General features: G+C 41.3%; 1 protein-coding gene across 2 annotated transcripts in view; it reads right to left on the bottom strand.

The window, feature by feature from the left end:
• The window catches only part of LOC310678611 (glypican-5-like), a 390,679-nt gene that overhangs the window by 350,308 nt on the left and 13,910 nt on the right, over window positions 1-26,461 (bottom strand). For both annotated transcript variants that reach the window (XM_083442762.1, XM_083442763.1), the window contains exon 2: window positions 1,445-1,606. In XM_083442762.1, coding sequence (XP_083298888.1) covers window positions 1,445-1,606 — 162 coding nt within the window. The remainder of the gene's footprint in view (window positions 1-1,444; window positions 1,607-26,461) is intronic.

Raw genomic sequence — 26,461 nt, 5'->3', positions numbered from 1 at the left:
TTACATTACATTACATTACATTACATTACATTATAAACAGAAATAATAAAAGGTTTTACAGTGGTACCTTGGTTCTCAAACACCAAAAACCTGGATGTAAGTGTTTCAGTTTTTGAATGTTTTTCAGAAGCTGAACGTCTGATGTGGCTGTCAACTATTGTTTCCGGGGCGCCTGCACCAATCAGAAGCTGCGCCTTGGTTTTCAAACATTTCACAAGTCAAACGAACTTCCGGAACAGGTTAAGTTTGGTGCTTTTGTTTTTGCCATTTATTTTGCATTTTTGAGGCTTTTTTGGTTAATTTGTTTTTGTGATTGTGTGGAACCCAGTTCAGCTACTGATTGATTGATTGTGTGACTGCGGAAATGGATAAAAGCCCCCCATCCAAACAATGACTATCATCAGTGCAGGTAAGAAAAAAACCCCTAATTTTAATTTTTATCATCTACAATACTGCCTTATTTATTTTATAGTACAGTACATTGATTATTGCTTTCATTTTATGGATCAATGGCCTCATTAGATAGTAAAATTCATGTTAAATTGCTCTTTTAGGGGTTGTTTTTAAAAGTCTGGAACGGATTAATCCATTTTGCATTGCTTTCTATGGGCAAGTGTGCATTGGTTTTGGAACACTTTGGTTTTAGAACGGACTTCCGGAACAGATTAAGTTTGAGAACCAAGGTACCACTGTATTATCACTCAGAGTACAGAAACATATGGCTTTAGTTTTGAACTTTTTTCTTAGTTACTTTGGTTCATATAAACAATGACTAAGAACAATGATGACCCTACTCTATCCAAGAAACCCTGCCCAAACACACTCTTTCCCCAACCCCAACGGCTCATAACTCTCAACTGACTCCCTCAACTGTCTCCCACCAGTATTCAAACTCCTATTCAAAATTTTACCCAATCGCCACTCATCTCTAACATCCCACACACACTCTTCCCAACCACTTACCACAATTCACATGCAGTGGTACCTTGGTTCTCGAATTTTACAAGAACGTTTTGGGAGTCCATTCAACTTCCAAAACATTTGAAAACCAAGGCACGGCTTCCGATTGGCTGCAGGAGCTTCCTGCACTCAAGCGGAAGCCGCGTCGGACATTCAGTTTCCGAAAAACATTCAAAAACCAGAACACTTACTTCCAGGTTTTTGGCGTTCAGGTGCCAAAACGTTCGAGGACCAAGGCGTTCGAGGACCAAGCTATGACTGTATTATACTTACCTACACATATTACTCTAATGTTATTACATATACACAGCATCACAGTGTTGCTTTCATACCCTGATTGTAAGTTTCCTAGAAACATGTGGCTGGCCGTGACTGGAACGTGGCTGCCTGACTAGTTGGTCCATTGGTCGAGCCAGCAAGCATGTTCTTATGCATTTATTGACACAGGGAAGAAGTTGCTTCACAGTTTTCTTAATATTCCTACCTTGAAAAGCTGTGATGTGACCGACAATCATATATTTCAGTTCAAAATTTAGAGTCTGGATATTTTCCATCCTTTCTCTCCGAACTGCTGCTTGATAGCTTTCTTCCATCTTTCTAGTGCAACATGTTTGCACTTTGTGCTGGCAGATCTGTAAGTTGGAATCTGTTGCAAGAAAAGAATAAATTAAAAACAAACATCCCCAGTGAGAGCATCAACAAACAGCGCCAAAGATATTTCTAACAAGCAAAGTGAAGCAGCTCATAAGAAGTAAAATGTCCAGCCTTTCTGTATACTTCAAGGGTTCAGCATCTGACCGCATTATGACTGCATCAACTAAATTAAGGAAACACCATCATATCCAGGATTACATGTACTGCAGCCTCTGTTCAAAAATGAGCCTAATTCAGGCACATCATTTGTGGGTGCATCCCTGCAACCTGTTGATCGAGCATGCATCCTGCTTTGCTTTCAGTAAGATTAGATTACTTTGGCAATTTAATGAGCTTTCATTGTGGTTCGCTCGGAGGTGAGGAGGCTAGATGATGGTGTATCAAGGAAGCGTTATTCCACACTTTGTTGGGATGCTACTGAATCCATCCTGAAAATAGCAAGCACCCTGAAGCACACTGTGTGTCCTCTTTACTACCAAGGCAAAAGCAACAGTCCTTTGAGCGGTGTATTCAATTGGTCTGCAACATGTGTTGAGTGTGTGCATGTGATTTGTACACACAATTTCAGGCCTGGTGAACTCTGTTGACTTTAGTATGCATTGAAATTAACCCAATTTCCATGGCTTTTGGAATGCCTTTGAAGATACAGGAGTTGTGAATTATCTGAAGAGCAACTGTAATCAACAAATTACACGAGTAGGATTACAAGAAGTTTTGTAAGGAGAAATATATGAAGTGTTACAAAGCAGAAAAAGAGATATTGGTTATGAGTTTGAAATGTAATAGGGAAGATAAGAAATGCATGCTAAGAGATTAGATTGGAAAATTTTCAGACAGGATTGATGGAAGTCAAAAAAATTGAATAAGATGTAAAAGTATGTTTAATTACTGCTGAAAATGATATGTTAAAAAACTAATGATAGATAGATAGACAGATAGACAGATAGACAGACAGACAGAGATGCAGGAGTTGTGAACTGGCCTACAGAAGGGGTGAAGGGACAGAATGAGCCACCTGCCCCTTAGTACAGTGGCACAATAATCTCCACACAGCCAAAATGTGCTACAGTCAAGTCAAGGACTGCCACTTTTGCAGAAACACCAGAGGCTGCATCTGCATGTTTGAGAAGAATGGGGTCAGCTCACTAGTTTCACCTGAATACTTAGCACCACATCTTACAAATATGTATACCTGGGAGCTGTTCAGTCTGTTTCTTCTTCTTCAAAACAGAAGCTTAGGAAGAAATCCTACCAACAATTGTTGCAGTTTGGAGCCTAGTTCTTTTTCTGTCCAGTGGTATCAACTTGAATAAAATATTGGGTGGGGGCATATAAGCCCCACTCTGCATAACTGATCACAAGGCACGATGCACAGACACCATTTGAATGGCAATGCCCATAAACTTTTTTGGGGGGGCCAAAGGGACCTCAGCAACTAGGAGTTGGCTCCTAGGTTTCAATCTATGTTACTTTTTTCGTAAGTGAAGTTACTAGCTTGACAATACAGGCCTATTTCTGCCACAGAATCTTAAATCCACATATGATATGAGCAGGGTTAATGAAATATATTTTTATTTTCCTGCTTCAGAAATCACTATATGCCCCCACTTAAAAGCTTATATTCGAACCCCCTGTCTATGCCCATTTTATAATTTTGGCTTGGGATTTCTGCAGGTGCTATTACCTACAAATCATACACTGGGTTTGATGAAAATATTTATCTTCAGGAAAATGAATCATCTTCATAGCAAAACAGAAGAAACAGCCACAGAGACCTTAGCAGCCATTGGTGGCCAAGATTCTTTGCCCCATTAGTTTTCTGAACAAACAGACAGACGGTTGAAGAGAATGTCTGCAGATCCAGGGCCAAAAGGCTGCGAAGACTGTTCCTAAACAGAAACAGCACAAATCCTCTGAAAGCCAAAAGAACACCATGCAGAACACAAAGTATTTAAAGCAAAACATAAAGCAAGTTGCAGTCTCACTAGGAAGCCTTTATGTTGGTATGAGCATCATACTGTGAGCTCAGAAATTTCATTTTTCTCAATACTAGCTTTGGGATGGAATCTTTAATTACCAAAAAAAGAAACCCACACCACCCTAATCTAGGTTTTGGTTCTCAACTTTGGCTGCTGAGAATAGTTAATGCAGCTTTGTACAGTCCCAAAATCTTAAATAACTCTAAAGAGAACATTAAAAAAAAATCACGCTAGCTGATCTTAATGCAAAGCATACCCCCATCAAATACGCATGGGGAGGGGGAGTAAGAGCTCAGACAGTGTGGCAACTTAAGGGCACACTGCACTGCAGCACCAGAGGGATGCATGCCAGATTTCAGAGGGTGCATCTGCTCGCCAGCTTCCCAGGCTGATGGGTCAGTGCCATTTAATGACCCAACTTCTTGCAGATGCCCCCTTTATGGGGCCCAGTGAAACTATCCAAACAGCAGTCCTGCTAACCTGAAGAAGAAACTTGACAATAGTAATCTTCCCTCAGGCAGACACTCATTTCATGAGGCAACGGATTCCACACAGAATCTCAAAACACACAGCGATGCTGAAGTCAGATAACCAAAGTCAGCCACAGCTGGGATGCAAAGCCACTCAATATGGAACTTGTTTGAATTTTTTTTTAAAAAAACCAACCTAATGCATGCAGTATTTTTTTAAAAAAATTATAATACAGTTTTATTGGAAATACCACTGAAAAATGATATTACAATCTTTGAGTCACACCACATAAAAAATCATAGTGGAACTTCAGAGTTATAAATAATTCTATTCGCCAATAGTCGCAGATCAGACAGACAACAAGAATTCCCCAGGAAATCAAGTTAAAGTTTACTGGATAATTATAAGCACACATGGTGGAGTCTTATGCCCTGTAACAGAAAAAGAACCAAGGCCTCATGGCCCTTTCAAGGAGGAGGAAGAACACAGGAAAGTGTGTAAATGAAACTGAAATCATTTAAGCGGTGCTTTTTCCCCCATAAAAAAATGTTTAGGGGTACTCTCATTTTCCTACTCATATTGAAATACTGCCCCTCAATGAGGCCAAACTTAGATTAAGAAAATGTTTAGGGGTATGCGTACCCCTAGAAAAAAAGCACTGCATTTAAGCTAGGGCAGTATTCTCTGTGCTGACTGGTTGCAGCTCTCTATGGTTTCAGTCAAGATCCTTTATCAGCTCTTCCTGGGCATGGTGGGATAATGGTTAGCAATGGTGACTTCGCTCCTTCCCAACTGGGACCTACTGTATCCAGGACCTAGGAGAAGCAGCAGGAAGGAGAACCATGGAGCAGGAGAACCATTTCAGCAATTCAGGAATGGGGTGGGGAGGCTGCCACTAGGACTGCACACTCAGAAAAATGTTGGGCCTCCTTTAACAACTCCCTCCTCTCAGCTGCAATGGTACAGTGGTACCTCGGGTTACATACGCTTCAGGTTACATACTCCGCTAACCCAGATATAGTACCTCGGGTTAAGAACTTTGCATCAGGATGAGAACAGAAACCGTGTTCCGGCGGTGCGGCGGCAGCAAGAAGCCCCATTAGCTAAAGTGGTGCTTCAGGTTAAGAACAGTTTCAGGTTAAGAACGGACCTCCGGAACAAATTAAGTACTTAACCCGAGGTACCACTGTACTTAAGATTTTCAGCCCCAGTAGGGCGAAAAACAGGAGCTAGCAGAGAAGAATGTGAAGGTTTCTTAAACAAGAAAAAATATATCTGGTGTTAACTGGTTTGTAAATTAAGCGAGTATATAGAATTGGCAAAATTAACTTCAATTCTAAGATATCAATCAGATCAAAAGTTTAGAATGTAGTGGAAGTATTTTGAAGATTATATGTCAAAATATTGTTCTAAAAATGACATGCTAATAGGCTTAGAATAAAAAATGTAAGAAATATCAAAACCAATAAAAAAAGAAGGAAAAATCAGAATTTAACAAAAATAATTTATTATAGAATGCAAGAGGGAAAGGTAGAAAGAAATATAAAGAAGTCAAATTGCTGTGGAGGGAAGTAGAAGGTGGGTGGTGGGTTTTAAAATTAAGTGTATAATTATGCAGCTGTTGTAATTTAGATATTATATTTTATGTCAGGGAATCATTGGGAATTTTGGTTATTATGTTTATATGTTAAGTTTCAATAAACATCTTTGAAAAAAACCAAAAGAAAGAAAAAAGAAAAATATATCTGGGTATACTGTAGCATTCCCTATAAGTGTTTAGGAAATTTTAATGGATAGTAAACTGAACATGAGTCAACAATGTGACGTCATGGCCCAAGGCCAAGTTTCAGCTGTAGCCACAGTTAACATTACATAAGATCACTCAGTGCTACTGGTATGCATTTATTTTCATTTCCAACTTACATTCTTCTCGAACTTCAATAGAAAGGATTCAGTTGGAAAGTTACGGAGATGCTAAAAGTTTGACAGCAAATCACACAGAGAAAGAATGTAAGAAGTGGGTATGCTTAGCCCAGAAAGAGTTGAATGAAAGGGGATATGTTAACATTGTAAGATTAAAAGGTTAGAAAGTACTCTCCCTGAGTACTTTCTTCTTCTTTCTTTGGCGATCACTTGTAGCCGAGTAAGATTGTCTTCCATAAACATGGTTTTAACAATGAGTCTGTAAGTGACTGTGGAGGCTAATTCTGGATCCACACATCCTTCCACAGTGGGGACATTGGTTTCCAGGCAGGAGTTGACCACGATGTGGATTTGCCAAGCATGCCTTCCTCTTAGCACGTTTCTCCCTTGCGTCCTGAGTTCGAGTATCTTCAAAGTCCATGACAACAAGCAATGATACAAGGAGATACTGTAACTATTTACACAACTAAGTTCTGTGTGCATTGAGATGTTCAGAAAATACTGCAAGAGAGACAGATCTCTGCTCCAATGATCTTACAGTCTAAATTTTGCATGAGTGGGTACATGGAAGTGTAAACGTTAACAGGAGGGTCGGAGATTCAATGACAAACCTAGACAGCATCTTAAAAAGCAGAGACATCACCTTGCCAACCAAGGTCCTTATAGTTAAAACTATGGTTTTCCCAGTAGTGATTTATGGAAGTGAGACCTGGACCATAAAGAAGGCTGATCGCTGAAGAACTGATGCTTTTGAATTATAGTGCTGGAGGAGACTCTTGAGAGTCCCATGGACTGCAAGAAGATCAAACCTATCCATTCTGAGGGAAGTCAGCTCTGGGTGCTCACTGAAAGGAGAGATCCTGGAGCTGAGGCTCCAATACTTTGGCCACGTCATGAGAAGAGAGGACTCCCTGGAAAAGACCCTGATGTTGGGAAAGATTGAGGGCACAAGGAGAAGGGGACGACAGAGGACGAGATGGTTGGACAGTGTTCTCGAAGCTATGAACATGAGTTTGACCAAACTGCGGGAGGCAGTGGAAGACAGGAGTGCCTGGCGTGCTCTGGTCCATGGGGTGACGAAGAGTCGGACACGAGTAAACAACAACATTGTGGCTTTCTACCATCTTAGGCAGAAGTCTTTCCTAACACTGCCATACAATATCATATTTCTAACTGAAGATGCCAGCGGTAGAACAATGTATGCACCTGAGAGGGCCAGATGCACAATTCTGCCCCAGAGGGATTCCATCGAGCGGTTGGGGATTGAACCTGGCTCTGTCGTATTTAGAGGCTACAAAATTTACAAACAAATTAAGGTTTCAGTTGTGCCATATGCTCAGCCATCCGTATAGACTAGCTCCATATCTTTGCTGTCATCCAGAAATTCCACAGGATGTTGTTCCAGAATCAAGTATGTTCCCCCCCCCTCTGGGGATATGAAACTGAATCCCACTGCTTTAGGGTTGCCCTTAAAAATTATCAAAGATGGAGATTTATTATGCTTCCATGGGAAATGCAGGCGGTTCTGCTTCTCTTGAGTCACATTTTTGTCTGATTTAGCAAGAAGCTAGGCTGGAATTTGACACTTCCATTGATTTGTCAATATTCTTGTTGCCGTCTTGTTGTAGTCCCTGTAGTACTAGCGGTGCCAAGCAAATTAAAGAAACAATATTTTAATGCTGCAAAAACAAAGTTGTTTCCTTTGTCAACAACAGAGATTTTGCTTGGGTTTCTTGTGCAGTTTTGCCTACAACATGATTCCTTCTTTTGCCCCTCCTTATGCATCCGTATTTAAGAGCTAATTCATGTGATACATTTTGTCTGCATTGAATGCTCCCAGGGAGACACATTTATTAATAAGGATTTTGTGGGCTATCAAGCCTCATATAACCAACATGCTTAACCCTAATTAAAGCATGAAGGGGTTAAGACCATAGAGTAAACTGTCCTGCCAGGCTTAGCTAGGTCACTCCTCTTCACCTTGGAAGAAAGGGTCACCAGATTCTTTGTTCTCCATGTGAACCCTACCAGTAAGGAAGTCTCAGCTGGATGTCCAGACTTAGACCACATGGCTTAAGCAAGCCATCTTTGTGTTTCTATACAAATCATTTTTTAAAAATTACCATTTTGGAACCTAAATTATACTGCCAGACTTCTCTTGCTGCTGTATGGAAATGCACATGAATCTGATCTTTGAAGAGTTTGTAAGTAAGCCATTTTTTAACATACTAAACATGTGGGAGTTTTTTTCTATACTTCAACTGGTTATTGTTTGAAATAAATATATACATTTTCTATTCTAAGGGAAGCAGGGAACTTTGGAAGCAAGAGGGTATAGGTCTAACAGCTTATATTTCCATGTTTTACTTTGCTGCATATTTTGTGATTTTAAATCTCTGCTGGAGTTCTGTCACCAAAGAGTGCTTGCCCCAAACCTGGATCTAGGTATCCAGGGAATTCTCCCATTTTACCAGAACCTAATTTTTTCCTCTTTTAACCAAAACACAGAAATACACAGACTCTGGAGGAGAATGTCAACTGGGTTCTACTGCTCACAGTGGTAAGTTCAGGCTACTACAGCAATGATGGGAATTCCCCTGAGACACACCAGCTGTACTCATGGAGAAGTGGCCTCATTTAAGCTTTAAAATGGTTTCAGCCTAAGCTGTTTGATGGACCCCCTGCACCCATATCAGCCTGTCTGGACACTGGGATATGCAACAAAAGGCCTCCTTGTTTGTCCAGCTCCTAGATCAGTGAGATTGGTGGCTGAAAGGGAGGAGATGGCCCTTCTGTGATGATTTCAGGTAAAGGAAAAGGTAAAGAATTCCCTCCCAGCAGATCTGCAGCAGGCTGCCATGCTTCCAGCTTTTCAGAAAGCTTTAAAGGCATTTCCTACTAGCCTATTATTGATTCACATCCTCTGGCTTTAGCTGCAGGTTGCTCATGGTGTGAAAAGTGATTTATCTGGCTGGCTGAGTTAAGTTTATTGGTTTTTACCTTAGCAGGAGAATTAAGGTTTCAGGGTTATTTTGTTCCATTGATATTTTGTAAATACAACACTAAAACACCGTGGATGGCCAAGCACTCTTCAGAAAGGTGGGCTGAAAATATTTTAAAATAAAGAAATGAAAATGGTATTTAATGAATTGGACTAAAATCAATCCAGTCCTACATCGTGTTTCCAGCTATGAAAACTGCCCATTGCCATCCACAGATTAGTTGTAATGACAAAGAAAGCTATAAATTTCACTCAGAGATTAGCCCAAGAAGTATTCCTGGATACCATGTCTCAGTTGCAGAACATATTGCCTTCAGGGCTGAGTAGCTAGAGCCCTATTTGTAAGATATTCGCAGAGTGTGAATGAGTGTGTGAAGTTCTGCCCACTACATTCCTATCCAATTCATGGTGGGTGACTATGTAAAATGGGGGCCACCTTTACTCATGAAAGTGCCCCCACTGTAAACCCAGCGTAATTTGGGTTCTAAATAACATTGTTGCCCTTCACAAGTAGGTACCCTGCTTCACACAGCCTCTTTCCATGTCAAAGCAAGTGATGGAGAAGGCAAGAGTAGGAAAAGAGAAAAGAGATTAGCACACTCAACACTGCTTGCTGCTGCTGTGTAGCTTTATAGTCTCACAGCAAGTGTTTGAGCTTAAGGCCACAATTTATTGAGGTTTTCAGCAGCTTCCAAGCAGGACTGATCATGTTCTCATTGACTTGGTTTCCCCTGCACAAAAGAAGTGCCTTGTTTTATTCATGGCTAAGGAGGCTAAAAATGAAGATTGTTATGATGCCCTTCATAGAAATCTATTCTGTATAGGAATGAGGTCACACTCTCAATTGATTTTTAAGTTAGCTCTTTGTTGAAATTTATATTATATAGAATAAAAGGATGCATTGGAAAGGCCTTGACTGGCTCTGTGTGTCTACGTACACCTAATGGATAGCTCAATGAAGATCCTGACTTCAGTGGGCCTTGGGATTGCATCTTAAGGCAACTCATTTTGAATACACATACCCTACAAGCGTCCTGGAAAAAAAGGGACATCCTGTTACTCACGCAAGAGCACAGCGGCCATTTTGGGCGCCATGATTTCATGCTGAGATCTTGCCCCCCCAAAAAAGTGCTTTCCACCCTGAAAAAAAGAACTAGGAGAGGCAGTGATCTCATGCAGTGCCCCCAAACTCATGGTTTCTGGGTGCCATGCAAGCACACCCCAGAAAAAGCACATTTTTAGGGCTCAGAGATCTCACATAGGTCACATGACCCACACGGGAGGGAACACTCATCTCCTGGTTTTTAGGACCCTAAACGTTGGTGGGTATGAAGATGTACTCATTGGAGGAGGTCAGACTGAGGGTTTATTCACACTTACCTGTCACCTCGCTGTTTCCAGGCACAGGTCCGAGCTCGAAAGCGAGCATGTTGTTGTTTTTACTCTGGATCTTTCCCCATGAAAACCTGCTCCTTAGCACTCAGTTGAAGCAAACAGCAATATGGGTTTCCACAGATTTCTGTTTGCTTTCATTGAGCTTTAAAGAGCGGGTTTCCGTGGGGAAAGCTCCAGGGCAAAAAAAGGGAGGGCTTTCAGATTTAAAGCACGGACTGTGCCAGAAGTGAGGATAAGCCCCGAGTAATTACACCCCCCTCCAAAAAAATAACAAAAAACCCGGCATGCATTTCACACAGATACTTGCTCATCCCGCGTCAGGTTTACAGAAAACAAAAAGGAAGGGCTATTCACAGGGCAAACCCAACTGGAAGGTACTTGGAAGGGTGGCAAAAGATAAGAAAAGAATCAGCCCTTTCAGCAGCAAAATAACCCTGTCAAGGCCCCTGTGGATTTTTGTATGAGGATGGATGATTTGAGAGAAAACTAAATGATATCAACAAAACTGCTGGCCTTGGATAGTGTCATAGCACTTTATCTTCTGAAATGTGCAAGATTCCTAGGCAAACACTATTTCTTTTCTAACCTTTACAACAGAGGCAGGCCATAAATCCCATGAAGGTCTACAAAGTCATGACATCAGTGCTGAAGAGTTCCATAACCTGGCTGTATTTTGGCACATACAAGCACCAGCCTTTAAATTGTCCCTGTGTTAGTGGTCTATAAAACAGTCAGTACTCTAGTATCTGAATTTAGACCTAACGCATAACAACTTTACACTTTTATATGCAATACCTCTGTGCAATATATAGATAGGAATGCATCTAAACTTCTCCTAGTTTTCCACTGGAAAAATTGGACGGTGGGGGTTAAGTAAGTTGGACCGACAAACTTAAATGGACACTGTTGTACTCTCTTGGTGGCTGCTGTTCCCCAGAATGTATGTGGATGTAGCCTCACCCTGGAAGCATTCTGGGGGGAAGTAGAGGTTACTAATGTTTTCCCCAGAATGCCCCAAAATGATGCTATGACGGGACATTCAACAGGGAGAGTACTGATAGCTAATGAGAGCAGATCCATTGACTATACAGTGGTACCTCGGGTTAAATACTTATCGTGATTCGTTCTGGAGGTCCATTCTTAACCTGAAACTGTTCTTAACCTGAAGCACCACTTTAGCTAATGGGATCTCCTGCTGCCGCTACGCCGCTGGAGCACGATTTCTGTTCTCATCCTAAAGCAAAGTTTTTAACCCGAGGTACTATTTCTGGGTTAGCGGAGGTTGTTACCTGAAGCGTATGTAACCTGAGGGACGCGGGTGGCGATGTGGGTTAAACCACAGAGCCTAGGGCTTGCTGATCAGAAGGTCGGCGGTTTGAATCCCCGTGACGGGGTGAGCTCCCGTTGCTCGGTCCCAGCTCCTGCCAACCTAGCAGTTCGAAAGCACATCAAAGTGCAAGTAGAAAAATAGGTACTGCTCCGGTGGGAAAGTAAACAGTGCGCTGCTCTGGTTCGCCAGAAGAGGCTTAGTCATGCTGGCCACATGACCCGGAAGCTGTACGCTGGCTGTAAGCGAGATGAGCGCCGCAACCCCAGAGTCGGCCACGACTGGACCTAATGGTCAGGGGTCCCTTTACCTTTACCTTAAGTTTCATCACACAAACAGCATTTGAAGCAGCTTTCACCATGAAGCCAGAAATATGTTTGCTAACTCTTCACAACACAGGGAAGGGGCAGCACCTATAGATATCATATCTGAATTGAGCAATGCCAATCTGGAATGGTTATGTTTAAAGGTTGACAGTACAATGCTATTGTTAGCATAGCTTGTGTGATTGGATAACCTCCAGCCTCCTAAATCCTAAAAATACACAAATTCCTGAAGGGAGTGGGATGTTGAAAAGGAATGGGATGTTCAGTCATATTGAAATGTTTTGACTGCCACAGCCAATAGCTCTGTTTATGCAGGTCAAAATTTATCATGCATCACCATTTGCTCCCATGGAAATGGACTAAAAATAAGGAAATTTGATCGGCTTCTTGGGTGGACTTTAGAAAGTGCACTTAGTGCAAACACGGGTGTGTAAACACAAGCTTTCTTCTTGCTTTGGTATGCACACTTAGCCCCCACTAGCATTAATGGGAATTATGCATGCATAATGAATGGGGAGACTAGACCCTGCATGAATAGGGCTCTTGTTAGTATAATGAATACATTTAACCACTAATGTTTAGAGATATGCTGAACTATCCGGCTTAAGTCATTTTCTGAACAAAGCTACCATGACCAACCAATACGGTCCAATTTAGAAATTATCTCTTACTTTCTGTCAGGACTTTGATGGATTCTAGACTCCAAGGAAAGACTTTTACTTGTATTCTCCCAAAAGAATAAGTAAAATGGATTTTCAAAATACATTTGTGGAACAAAATTGTACAAAAGGAGTTGGGACAAGAGCCAGGGGGGAAGTTAATAAAAAAATATATAAGACCAAAACCAAAGTCTGACCCATCCTTTAGGTAGGTGCCTGATTGAGGCATTACTGGAGTAACCAAAGTACATTGCATGTATCTCTGAAAATCTTAAATTAGAATTTGGAAAAATAATTCTACTACTGTCATCTGCAAAGAGAAATGGCATATCACTGTGTTGTAGCTTTACCACAAGTCTGGCTGGGTAATCTGCTCTGTGAATTTTCCACAGGAAAAACAAAGAAACATCTTTATATAAGACTAAATAGAATTAATTTGGCACCACCACTGAAAAGTGATCTCCTCCCAGAAGCAGCAAAATAGATGCCATTTTTATTTAACTTAGATGTGCCAGATGGGAAGCACTTGTGTTACATATAAACCAAGTTTGCTGTGTTGCTGCTTGGCCAGATATTATTTGATAAATGCTCACTCGCTGGTTGGTGTTATACAACACAAAGGTTAATGGCATGTGATGTCCTCAAGGAACTCCTGCGTATACCACAAAACTAAACCAGGCTCTCTTGCATTTCAGTAAAACTTGTGAGAGTTTGACTGGTAGCACACGTGACTTCTAATAAGTTGACACCTCTTTAAATAAATAAAAAACTACTGTTGTGGAAACCTGATGTTACTTCTCACAGTCATATTACCACTGTAACCCACAATAAAACTGACTGGCAGAAGATTCAGGACAACCAGAAGGAAGTACACAACACATAGTTAACTTATGGTATTTACTAAGACAAGCTGCAGGGACAAGCCACTAATTTAGATGGCTTTACAATGGGATTACAGTCATGGAGAGAAAGTAGATCAATGGCTACTAGTCATGATGGATACATGCTATCTCCAGGATCAGAAACAACATGTCTCTGAATACCAATCACCAGGGAATAACAGCAGGAGAGGGTTATTGTCTTCATGCCTTGCTTATGAGGCTTCCTAGAGACATCTGGTTGGGCATCATGGAAAACAAAGGCGAGTTAGACAGGCAGGTCTCGTATGGATAGTAGCAAAAGCTGTTCAACTCCATCCAGAGTTGGAATGACTATAAAATTAACTTGTCCTACCTTACTTTTCCCTGATGCTTTAACAACCAAAGCTAGAATACTCTTCCAGCTTCTAAAGAGAACCAGCAAAGGCTTACAGCAGAACAATTCCATGTGACGTGCTACCTAGGCAGCCAAAGCCATCCAAGAGGAAGTCACAGAGGTCCTATTTTTAATCCCTGGCACCATTTGAAGCTACATAGCTTCACCCACAAATAGAATGAAACACTGAGATGAGGAGAGGGTGGGCTGTAATATCTGGATTAGCACTGTGCTGATGTGCGGGTGTCGGGTTTCGTAGCTGACTATTCGCTTCAATGCATGGAGAGAACATCGGGATTCCTTTTGGAAGCTGTCCAAACAATGTTAAAGACAGACAGTGATTAGAACATGCCGTCACTTTCACCTTGAAGAATCTGTGCTTTATTTTGTTGCCTGATGCCAGAAGCGGTGACATCAGCATCCAGGTGTTGAGGTGTACTTGTACAAGGAGCTTCTTATGCCTTTGCTTTGGGATCTTTTTATTATTATTTATTTGCTTTTCTATTACACGTTCTCAAACTACGTACATAATACCTTCTTCTTCTTCTTCTACTACTACTACTACTAATAATAATAATAATTTTATTTATTTATACCCCACCCTTCCCAATTCAAAAACTGGGTTCAGGGCGGCTAAAAACAAATTTAAAACACTTAATTGTAAAAGCAGCATAAAATACAGTATAAAAACATGAATAACAATAAAATTCAAAGTTCAGAAATCAATTTAGGGGAAATCCATCTAATAAGCATTAGATTATCACCAGGGCTGGCTGGCTGAATTAGTCCTACTTGGGCCAGCGAGGAGGCCAGGGGAGAATTAGCTGTGGGGTCTCAGAGCAGGTATACTAATACAATCAAAACAAAACAAATAAATCTGCTTATGTACTTCCCTTCCACTCCTTCCATGGTTTCTTATCTAATCCCTTCCTAACCGCATCTTCTTGTTTCTCTATTTTTTTCCATTCTTCCTCTCTTTACCTCTTGTTACAACTTACACTGCTGAACTGCTCACATCCTGCTAGGTTAATTACCTTGATATGATTTTTCATATATTCTATATATAACTTCCATTCTCCCTTAAGTTTTCTGTCATCTCTATTTCTTTTTCTATTAGTCATAGCCGCTAATTCCACATAAAAGGTAAAGGTACCCCTGCCCGTACGGGCCAGTCTTGACAGACTCTAGGGTTGTGCGCTCATCTCACTCTAGAGGCCGGGAGCCAGCGCTCTCCGCAGACACTTCCGGGTCACGTGGCCAGCGTGACAAGCTGCATCTGGTGAGCCAGCGCAGCACACGGAAACGCCGTTTACCTTCCCGCTGGTAAGCGGTCCCTATTTATCTACTTGCACCCGGGGGTGCTTTCGAACTGCTAGGTTGGCAGGCGCTGGGACCGAACGACAGGAGCACACCCCGCCGCGGGGATTCGAACCGCTGACCATGCGATCGGCAAGTCCTAGGCGCTGAGGTTTTACCCACAGCGCCACCCGCATCCCCATAATTCCACATATTCCAACAATTTATGATGCTGTTCATCTTTTGTTGAAACAGCATCCCTTTCCCACTTTTGTACCAGTAAAATCTGAGCAGCGGTAGTGGCATTCAGGAGGAATATCTCTGGCCTTTTAGGGAAAGATCTTTTAAAAGTTTTTTTAAGCTCATTATAAATTGTTTCCCAATACAGTGGGACCTCGGGTTAAGAACTTAATTTGTTCCAGAGGTTCGTTCTTAACCTGAAACTGTTCTTAACCTGAGGTACAACTTTAGCTAATGGGGCCTCCCACTGCTGCCGCTGCACGATTTCTGTTCTCATCCTGAAGCAAAGTTCTTAACCCAAGGTACTACTTCCGGGTTAGCAGAGTCTGTAACATGAGGTACCACTGTATTCTTTAATCACACTGCAGGACCACCATATATGGTAAAATGTTCCTACTGTGTTTTTTTTCACACTTCCAGCATTTATCACTCTACGATTTCAACATCTTTGCCAACGTATTTGGTGTTGAGTACCACCTGTGAACCATCTTCAGATGATTTTCCTTTAAAGTATAGCATGCCATGAATTTCAGGCTGTTCGTCCATAGCTGTTCCCATTAAGTTTAAATCAATATTATATCGCACATCTGTAGCCCACCTTGCTTTGGGATCTTAAGCACTTAGGACCAGGGGAAAGTTGTGAAGAGGCAGGAGTGGTTTGATATGGGAATATTCCACATCAGTACAGTTCCTTGGGAGGTGTGGAGTTTGCTATCCTTTCTAGTGCCAAGAGGAGATCCTCTGAAAATCAATTCTTGGGAGAGAACTATGGAATGAACGTAGGTCCATGTTCTGGGAATTAAATGGTTTGAAAGAGCATATGCAGTCTTTGAGAAACACTGTACCAGGGTGACCAGTTGCAGATCATTGAAGAGGAAATGCAATAACTACTATAATTTAAATAGAAATACTATACAGTGATACCTCAGGTTAAGTACTTAATTCATTCCGGAGGTCTGTACTTAACCTGAAACTGTTCTTACCCTGAAACACCACTTTAGCTAATGGGACCTCCTGCTGCTGCCGTGCCGCCAGAGCATGATTTCTGTTCTCATCCTGAAGCACTATTTCTGGGTTAGCAGAGTCTGTAATCTGAAGTGCATGTAACCTGAAGCATATGTAACCTGAGGTACCACTGTACATCTCATCAAAGTGGAAGAGGACCATGACCAGGATTTGCTCAGTCCCCTGTCCAGGTGCTGTTGATGGGAAATGTCAAAGCCACTTTTGTCCCTTCAGTTACAGGACTGGGCTCCATAAAGTGTGACACATATCCACCCTGTGCTCTACACAGGGTTGTTTCATGCATTCTATCTTTCATAAATTATTATACAGGGCTGGCAACTGTGTATGGTAAGTTAGAATTTCAATCAACCCACCCACACGATGAATTCCCATTAGATATGACTAGTTCAACATGGGAAGCAGTTTCCATGCTGCTTGAAGGCAGTCAAACTGGTCCCATGATATAGTCCCTGTCCATAATCTTGGATGCAGGACAGAGATAAGGTCTGAACTCACATTCCTTAGATCAAAATTCAGTTTTCCATAACTGATCTTGAGCAGGAAAGCAGACCACTATCACACAGAAACAGAAGGACTGAGGAACTGGGCACAAATTCTTTTTACCACCAGAGATTTGGCTGCTGACAAGTCAATTTTTATTTTGTTTTGCCCCTATAAATCTGCACACTAGGCTGAAAACTGATATAATAAATGTACCAAAGCATTAAGCACCACATAGGTCTTTATCAGGAGCAGCAGGGTGAGTGTGGTTCTTGGAGTGTGGCCCAAGAACCACACTCACCCTAGGCCATCCTCCATGCTGGTGGTAGGTGTGGCCACCCCATATTTTCTCAGGCAACCGCAAGCACACAACACACACACACACACAGAGACACACACACACACAAAGGGCACAGCTCCCCTCTCTTGGTCGATCCACACAAATCAGCTGAGAAGATTCTTCTGGTGGCCAAAGAGTACACTATTTGCATCTCCGTCAGGGTCTGGGCTCTACTGAACCCAGTATCCTGTCTATTCCCCCTCACCCATTTTGTCATCATTACCGAAACTGGTAGGATCTTTGGGGGTGAGGGGGAACCAGGTCTTCAGTCTGAAAATTAGCTTCCTCTGCTCTCTTTCATACATTCATGAAATAAGAGCAACCGGATAAAACTGAATTCTGTATATTTGTTCATAACAAATCTCGTAAAGGATCATTTTCAAAAACAAAGCATTGATACATTTTACCTGTGGCTTTGCACCACCATGATCTATGCCCGTTCTAAATGATTAATCATAAAAAGCTCCTACTAATTTCAATTAACTTTACTAATTTACAGTGCAACCATCATAGCAATGCCTTATTAGCACTGACTTTGAATAAAAATCCATTACGTTAGCAAAGAGCCAGAAAGTCTTATTGTACCACTGCAAGCGGAAAGGAGAAGATAGGAATTTCTGGATAAATAGCATTTCCAGTTATGTTCGACAGATGTATGTTTATCCATGAAGCACAACTGTAGGAAAATAAATCCAGGAAGGAAGACTAAAAACAGCATGCAAAATCCATATCGTTCTATCACTAAGATCTTCAGTAAAACAACATTCATAGCCAATACAGCAGGGGTGGGAAATGTGTGGCACTCCAGATGTTTCTCCAACTCCCATCAGCCCCAGCCAGAATGGCCAATTGTCAATGAAGATGGGCCAGCAACACCTGGAATACACACAGGTTCCCCATTCTGGCAAAACATGATCAGAACCATTGGACCTTATTGTGACAATTATATTGTTTATCCCAAAACTTTTGTTGTGGAGTCCAATTGCCTCCCCTATATTGGACAGAAGTGCTTAGCTTTTCTTCTTCTTCTTTAAGTACTCTAAAGGTGCATAACCCTTTGGATTTCTTCCCTGATATACAACTTAAAAATAGTTCTAAGGATTCATCTCTTCAAAGCTGCCCTTTATCATCTGGAACAAAGCACTGTAATCTTATCCTTGCAACCTGCCACAATCACAGGTTTTCCAGATAAGTGGTCTAGTAATAGGCAACAAAATACCTACTTGATCTGAGCCTAAGATCACCAGTTGCTGCTAGATGAAAGAGTTACTGGTTTTTCTCTTCTGCAACTTGTTTTATTTTAATCTTAGACTAGATTAATACATATCTCATACAACAAACTACAGCAAATAAAAAAGGCTGAATATGATAGTTATACTTGTCCCAAAACATCACTAAAAAAAGCCTTCTCATTTATTCAGAAATCTGTTTGACATATTTAGTTGCACTCTCCTATAGTACAGCGTACAGGGCTCCGGAACGGATCCCAGATGCTCAACGAGGTACCACTGTATGTTAATTTGACCACAGTGACAATAGACCAAGTTTTTTCAATCCATTCCAAACAAGCAGGGGCTATACTCTTCTTCCAAGTGTTCTCTATAACTTGGAAGGAAGCTTCTGTATCAATGGTACTCCATCTATCCAATTGAATATAATTTGACAGGTGCTCTTCTAACGATGTCACAAAACTATCTATCCTGATCCCCTCTAGAAGCCCTCATAATTGCAAATTATTCTTTCTTAGTTCATGGGTTATTTCCTCATACTTAACTGTATTCATTTCTACATCTATCTCTAATACTCTATTCCTTGTTTATGATTCTCTAGGTATATTTTCTAATTCTGTCTGTGCTTTTTCCATATTTGCCATTTTATTAATGCATGTTTCCGGGACGCGGGTGGCGCTGTGGGTTAAAGCCTCAGTGCCTAGGGCTTGCCAATCAAAAGGTCGGCGGTTCGAATCCCCGCCGCGGGGTGCGCTCCCGTTGTTTGGTCCCAGCGCCTGCCAACCTAGCAGTTCGAAAGCACTCTCGGGTGCAAGTAGATAAATAGGGACCGCTTACTAGCGGGAAGGTAAACGGCGTTTCCATGTGCGGCTCTGGCTCGCCAGAGCAGCGATGTCACGCTGGCCACGTGACCCGGACGTGTCTTCGGACAGCGCTGGCCCCCGGCCTCTTTGAGTGAGATGGGCGCACAACCCTAGAGTCTGTCAAGACTGGCCCGTATGGGCAGGGGTACCTTTACCTTTACCTTTACCTTTAATGTATGTTTCCATTCTATTATCAATTATTCCACATTTTTCTCCCACCCTAAAGTTTTATTAGCCATCACTTCTAATTGTTCTTATATTTTAATATGATGATTTCCCTTTTTTAATCCAATTCAGATATAAAAACATTCTGAGTTTTATCTTTAACAGCAATTCAAATTTCTAATTTTCTGTCCTTTAAATTTTGTCCTTATACTCTTTCTTCCAGAAGGGTCACTTCTTTTGTGTACAGCTTATGATTATTGTCTACTGTGACCCCATTTGTCTCTGGTGACCCCATTTGGAACTTCTCTTTCTTGCCCTTTAGTGTTCCAAGGACCTATATTCTGTTATTTTAATTCGTTTTCCCTGATACTCCATTCACATTTAGGGGCTTCGTACATATCATATATGTGTGTGTTATTATTGTAAGCACTTTTCTCTTATAAACCAGGTATATTTTTCTTATTAGGACACTTTTACCCTCAGTACTTAGCTCTACCTTATGCTTGAACTTTTGCTACCACTATCTCAATTAATTCTCAAATATCTCATAGTCATTAAATTTTCTGCATCATATGCATTTATTAGATAGTTCATCCTTCAAATCCACCCACCATCCATTTCAGTTCAATCCAATTATAATTTGTATCCCCATCAACATAATTTATTCCAATCATAGTTCTTACAAGTCATTACATTGCCAAAATTCATTAGGTAAATCAACTTATGTATTTCTTCAATAATCACGATTTAATTCTTCACTTGATTCAGTTTTGAATTAGTTTCACGGTAATTGGTTCAGTTGCCAAATTAAGCCAAGCAATCCTGCCTGTGTGTTCTTATCATAAACATATTACTATATATGGCTCAACTCATTTAGCTACCTAGTGCTCAAACTGTGTTTCAATTTGTCTTTTTTCTTAATTTTCCTCACAGAGTGCAGCTGCTCCTTCCATCCTCTTAGCTAAGCCGAGTCACTGCTTGCCAAAGGGGCCTGCCAAAGTTCCTCTAGTGGTGGCAATGGAGGTCTCTGCACCTTGGGGGCTCCTCAAGTTTTATAGGTGGGGTCCTGATATATATTGCCCACATTTGGGTCAAAATCTCGCTCCTCGTCCCTCAAATTTGTGGAATCAGGGAGACTTCCACAGTGGCAGAAGAGTACTCACAGTGATTGGGCAGGAGTTGCTGGTGTGAACCTAGTTGTCCTCCCTTTCACTCCATTCCCAGCTTCTCCTGGCAGCTGTTCAGCTGTTTATATGCCCACCAGGTCTCAGTGTATCTCGCCTATGTCTTGTTCAAAACCTCAGCCCTCCTCCCTCAGGCCTCTTCCACAATTTATTAATTCATTGGCAACTGCTTAAGATGAGGGCTTAAGGTGTGGTGACACTGATATTTATCAATTATTTTCAACTGAATGTAATGGAAACCCACTCTCTCAGGTTCGTAATTATAATGTTTACTAGTAAATATTTGTGTTCTTCATTTTTCACGTAAGATGCTTTTGTTGGTCTAAGTAGTAAAAGAAAATGCTTCATTCTGGTTTACTTTGTTTCATTTCTGCTTCTATTTAAAATTCTGAGCAGAATCTGCTCCTACTCACCTGCCCATCCATTGCTCGTGAATCACTGGGCCCTGAGTTAGTTTGCTGAAACGTGAAGACAGGGACCTGGAGGTCTCCATCTGTTGCTGGTAATTCTATCCATGCAAATGTATAAAAATGGACAGCACACAAGAGAAGCCATTAAAGTAGACAGATAGTCCCAGGTTGGAGACTTATGTTCAGAAGAAGACAGAGGAGAAATCTCCGCACTAGGAATAAGTCCTATATACTTTCCTCCAGTATGGAGGAAAAACCAGAGTGAATACTTTGATTCTAAGAATGTTGTAGTCGAAAGACTAGGGCAGGCAAATCCTGATAGACAGCAATGAAAGGTAGGGTTGCTTAAACAGGAATTTAGCAGCACCTGTACTTTACGGTGCAGATTTGGTAATGCAGGCTGTGTACGCACCATACATTGAAAGCACATTCCTCCTCTCAAATAAACCTGGAAGCTGTAGTTTACGTCTTACAATTCCCAGCATCCTTAACAAAATACACTTCCCTGAGTTGGGGGGGATACTTTCGATGTGCTTTAAATGTATGGTTCGTATGCAGCCCAGTCAAGTGTTGTAACGATGATCAAGCGCTGGGCTGCTGCTATACAGATTCTCTAAACATCTGGTGCTAAGATAGCATCATGTCTTTCCGGACACTCAGAGCCAAAACTGACTTGTGAGGTGAGGGATCTGTGATCAGGTCTCCTAAAGGTTAAAAAGCAAAACATAAAAAGTAGCCACCAGGGACTAATTTTGGACAAAGACTAGGAAATAGGAAATAGGATTTATTCCCCCCCCCCAGGCAATTTTCCAGATCTAAATACTCCTCTATGTATATGCGTATATATGTATATGTGTGTATATGTGTGTATACACACACACACACACCTCAAAGCTACTATTCTGGGAGCAGAAAACAATGGCATGTATTGAAATTCACTTGGTAAATATCTCTAAATTCTTCCACTCCCTTGACTTTGCCAGGCCACCCTGGTAATCTTCCATCATCATGTGAGTCCTTCCTGTAGTGGCTTTGTAGAAAGTAGCCACATTTGCATAAGGCAAGAACATTAGCTTAGTAAACCATATCATGCATGAACTGCGTACTAATGCACGTTGTGCTACTGCTCCAGCTCTGCTCCTCCCATGGTCTGAACTGGTAAAACAAGACAGGAAGAAGATGTCTTAGCATTGCTTCTGAACACAGAGTTGCTATTTGTTTTGCCCTAACAAACCAACATGTGTAAACCAACAACAAGCCATAGTTTAAGGCTGGCTAATGAGCCTGGCTTGCTAGAGAGAAGCAAAACATGATCACAGGTTGAGATGTAACAGTAAGGGCTCCTCCAGACATTCTATTTACTGAGCCTTCATCTGCATTTGCTTGCACAAAGCTTACATGGAAGATAGATTATATCCTGCCTTTGTTGAGCATTTGTTTCTATTTGTTTGTGGAGCCATTATATGACAACAAGCGTTCATCCTGCTTTGCTTGTCTAGTGTCCCATTAATCATTCACTCATCCCACACTTTTCAATATATTTCCCAGTCCCTTTCCAAACCACAAGAAGTCTGATCCATTCTTACAGTAGATTTGTTATACTAAGGTGACGGTGCTTTTATCCACTTGAATTGTACAAACCTAAATTTACAGTATGCACTTGACTCTTATGCTATCCCCTTCCTGGTTTGCCAGGGGAGGAGCAGAGTGGAAGTGATTGCTTATTAAAGCAAGAAGTCTATTGACGCTTAACCCCAAGTTAAAAATTAGCACACCAAGAAGAGATTGACAAATTTCCCTAAGGTTTCACAGAACTTGAGAATCAAATTACATTTTAAAAAAGGATAATAACTATAAAGTGCTTTACAGAATGATCTTATTAGGATGATTATTGTTGCCACTTACAGTGGTACCTTGGTTCTCAAACGGCTTGGCTCCCAAACAAATCAGCTCCCAAACGCCGCAAACCTGGAAGTAAGTGTTCCGGTTTGCGAACGTTATTCAGAAGCCGAACATCCAACATGGCTTCCGCTTGACTGGAGGAAGCTCCTGCAGCCAATCAGAAGCAGTGCCTTGGTTTTTGAACAGTTTCAGGAGTCAAACGGACTCCCGGAATGGATTAGGTTCAAGAACCAAGCTACCATTGTACTATAAAAACATTCCTTGTAACCTCATAGGTAAACAGTTGACTTTCATGAAATTTTGGTGACAGTCTAGCAGCCTTTGGAGGATTTGTTTTAAAGTGAAAGAATCCATCACCAATGAAAATGAGTAGGCCATCAGCAAAACCTATCAGTGAGTTCACTGTCTCCACACCATGCGTAGTTTAGTCCTAAAAACCCGAAACCCTTCCATCAGTTCCAGAGCAAGGAGTTGGATCCAGATTAACTGAATTGAATCTCATAGAAATTAATGAGGTTAGTTTTCTTAATTTCCATGGGAACTAAATGCAACTAACTTTACCTTGATCCCAATCATAAAGTTCAGGTTTCCCCACAAATCTCAATCCTTAACAAATGTATCCCAGTATACAATGTTGTTGGAGGTAAGTCAGTCCCTGCACCTTCAGAATAACACTGTTTCATGGTGATGTTCTGAAGAGTAGCTGTCAAGAATTGGGCCATTTATCTACCAAAGACCAGTTATTGCTGAGGAACATCCAAGCAGTGTTAATCGATCAGAGATCCCATTACCCAAGACTCACCAGGTAAGTATAGCAGAATCAATGAATTTTTCAATCAAGAGATTTTGGGCAACTAGACTTACGTTATACACTCATGACATAAGCCTGAATTCCAAGGCCCTTGCCTTATTGATGAGCAATCGAGATTAAATGTCAGAGACACCTGAATTTAAATCATAGTTCAGAAGATAAAAGTTTTAATCGCTTGTCCTGATGGGATAAAGGTTTTTCCAGAGATAGCAAAAGTAAGTGCACAGCACATCTGGCCTATGACAGAATTATAACTTTGACAGAATGCTGCTGTGCAGAGAAAGTGCCTCATCTCTATAAAATATACTTTTCATTTTTAAAAAGAGCTAAGTAGGACAATCAAGCATATGAAATGTTCTATAGAAATAAGATGATTTGATAGATAAACCACAGAGATTCTGCTCGGCCAAAATCCAGCGCGGCTCAGAGATAATTCAAGGAGGAAGTTACAATAGGGGAGATGACGACAAATATTAGATAAATTGAAATTTAGGATGATCAGTTACCATAATTCAAGGTATCTTAATTCAAAAGGCTTTGTGTACTATGTGTACTATGCTATGGATACATGTGCTGTGGAGTCATAATTTACAAGCTTTCTAAGTGACTGAAAAGAATGGTGACATTTCTTTGAAGATTGACTTAAAAATTTATCATGCTATCCTCCCAGAACTCCTGCTGTTGTCTCTTGCCATATCTGCAAGTGCTACCCTGAGGCCTTCTTTTTAAAAGTCTTTATCAAGCCTTTATGGCATCTGAGTACATCTCACCCACCAAGTATTGTGTCCAGGCTCTGGGCATATCAATAAAATCCATTTCACCTCAGCATATCAATATTGCTACATGTTAATTATACCTTCCCTGCAAAAACCAATTATCACTCACCATAATCGTATTAGTGCATTACCAGTGTGGGGTGGGGAATACAAACAAATGGCCCACAACAACTTCTGCAACAACAGAACAAATAGGACATCCAGCTTCCCAAGACAAAAGACTTCCCTTCTCCACAGGAGTTTTGAGTTAAGCTCAGGCAACAGTATGAGCCATTCCATTTCTGAATCCAACAGGAAAAAAATCTATAAATAAGAAGTAGCATCATAATATAAAATATACCCTATTGTTTATTAATGACCTCAGTTTACATAACTAAATCACCAGATCTGAACTATCTGTGGTGCACAGACTGCAATTAACTCACACCCTCATTTATCAGCCAGCGAAGTTAGATTTGCAAATGTGCTGTCCAGATGTTAATGCAAGGCACCTACATTTAAAAAAAAACTGATAAAAAATGAACTTCTAACATATTGGTTGGAAAAATATTGCTCACTTGGTACATTGTGTTTAACACAAAGGTAAGCATTCTGAACTGAGCATTTATTTCCTCCCAACAGCCATTTTAGCCTCATAAACATCCTGTGAGGCACATCACCCAAGAGCCTCATTTAAGTATATTGTATTTAATTATGGGGTATCAAGAGTTTTTAGGGGGTTAACCAGGCTGGGATAGCTGGGATAGCAGGCTTGTTGGTTTTTGAATGTCTGATGTAGATTTTTTCCAATTTCGTTGTTCTGTATGGGACTATGACAATAAAGATTATTGTATCGTATTGTAAACCAACACCACCCAGGGAGTTTCAGAGTGGAGCAGGCATTTTGAACCTGTAATCCTGAAAACACAGGGATTTTAAACCCATGGTTCCTGAATTGTGATGGAGTTGCTAGACCAGAATGCTTCTGAGCCCAAGCCTGAGGCAGACAAGATGGCTCCCCCTCTCCATGCCACATACAGAAGGTGACTGGACTGGCAATTGGATTCTGTGGACAGAATCGTGTTCTCCAGCAGCTGGAGGGAAGCTGGTAAGCTTAAGGGCCACATTGCACACATTTCTTCAAGGGGAGAGAATAGCTTGGGGGCCCACTGCCTCCAGTCTCTGCTTCTTGACGTGGTTGTCTCACTCTGCCCAATGGCTTGGGCCAGGCCTGCTCCGAACGCTCAGACCCCAAGATACAGTAAACAGAGTGTTGTACCCAGTGGTTGCCCTTCCCCCGGAGAAAGACAGACATTGGATAATATCCAGTCTGAAAGCTAAGGCATGTTATGTAGTGGAACCAGAGGGTGGAGACTGGGAGAAGGGAGCAGAGTAGCACTGGCCAATCAGAAAAAACATCCTGACTGCGCTTGGTGCCCTGATGAACATGGAGGAAGCATAGAGTGAATGGCAAAGCCCATCTCCTCAATTCGATATTTTACTCGGGAGCAGAGGCAGTCTTGGGTTTGTGTGACCTGTTTGGCTGCACTGGGTGCTGGCACCAAAGGGGGCACCACAACAATGGTACTGAATGGAGCACAAGAGGCAGGGGTGCCAATTGTAAAGTCACACAGGGTACCATGGAAATTTGAGAGCCCAAAATCCGCCACTACCTGGAGGTTCCAAGAATGTGTCTAAACCCCGAAACTTCAAGCCAGTTCCTGAGATCTGGAAAACTTAATGTTAAACTAACCTTCCTTTTAATTTACATCAAAGGCATTTGGAATACATAACATTCGTTTGCCCAGACA

Source organism: Podarcis tiliguerta (genome assembly GCF_965153285.1).
Source record: "Podarcis tiliguerta genome assembly, chromosome: 5".
Lineage (NCBI taxonomy): Eukaryota > Metazoa > Chordata > Lepidosauria > Squamata > Lacertidae > Podarcis > Podarcis tiliguerta.
The sequence above is the reverse complement of the archived record's forward strand: the minus strand, read 5'-3'. Positions and strand labels throughout refer to the sequence as shown.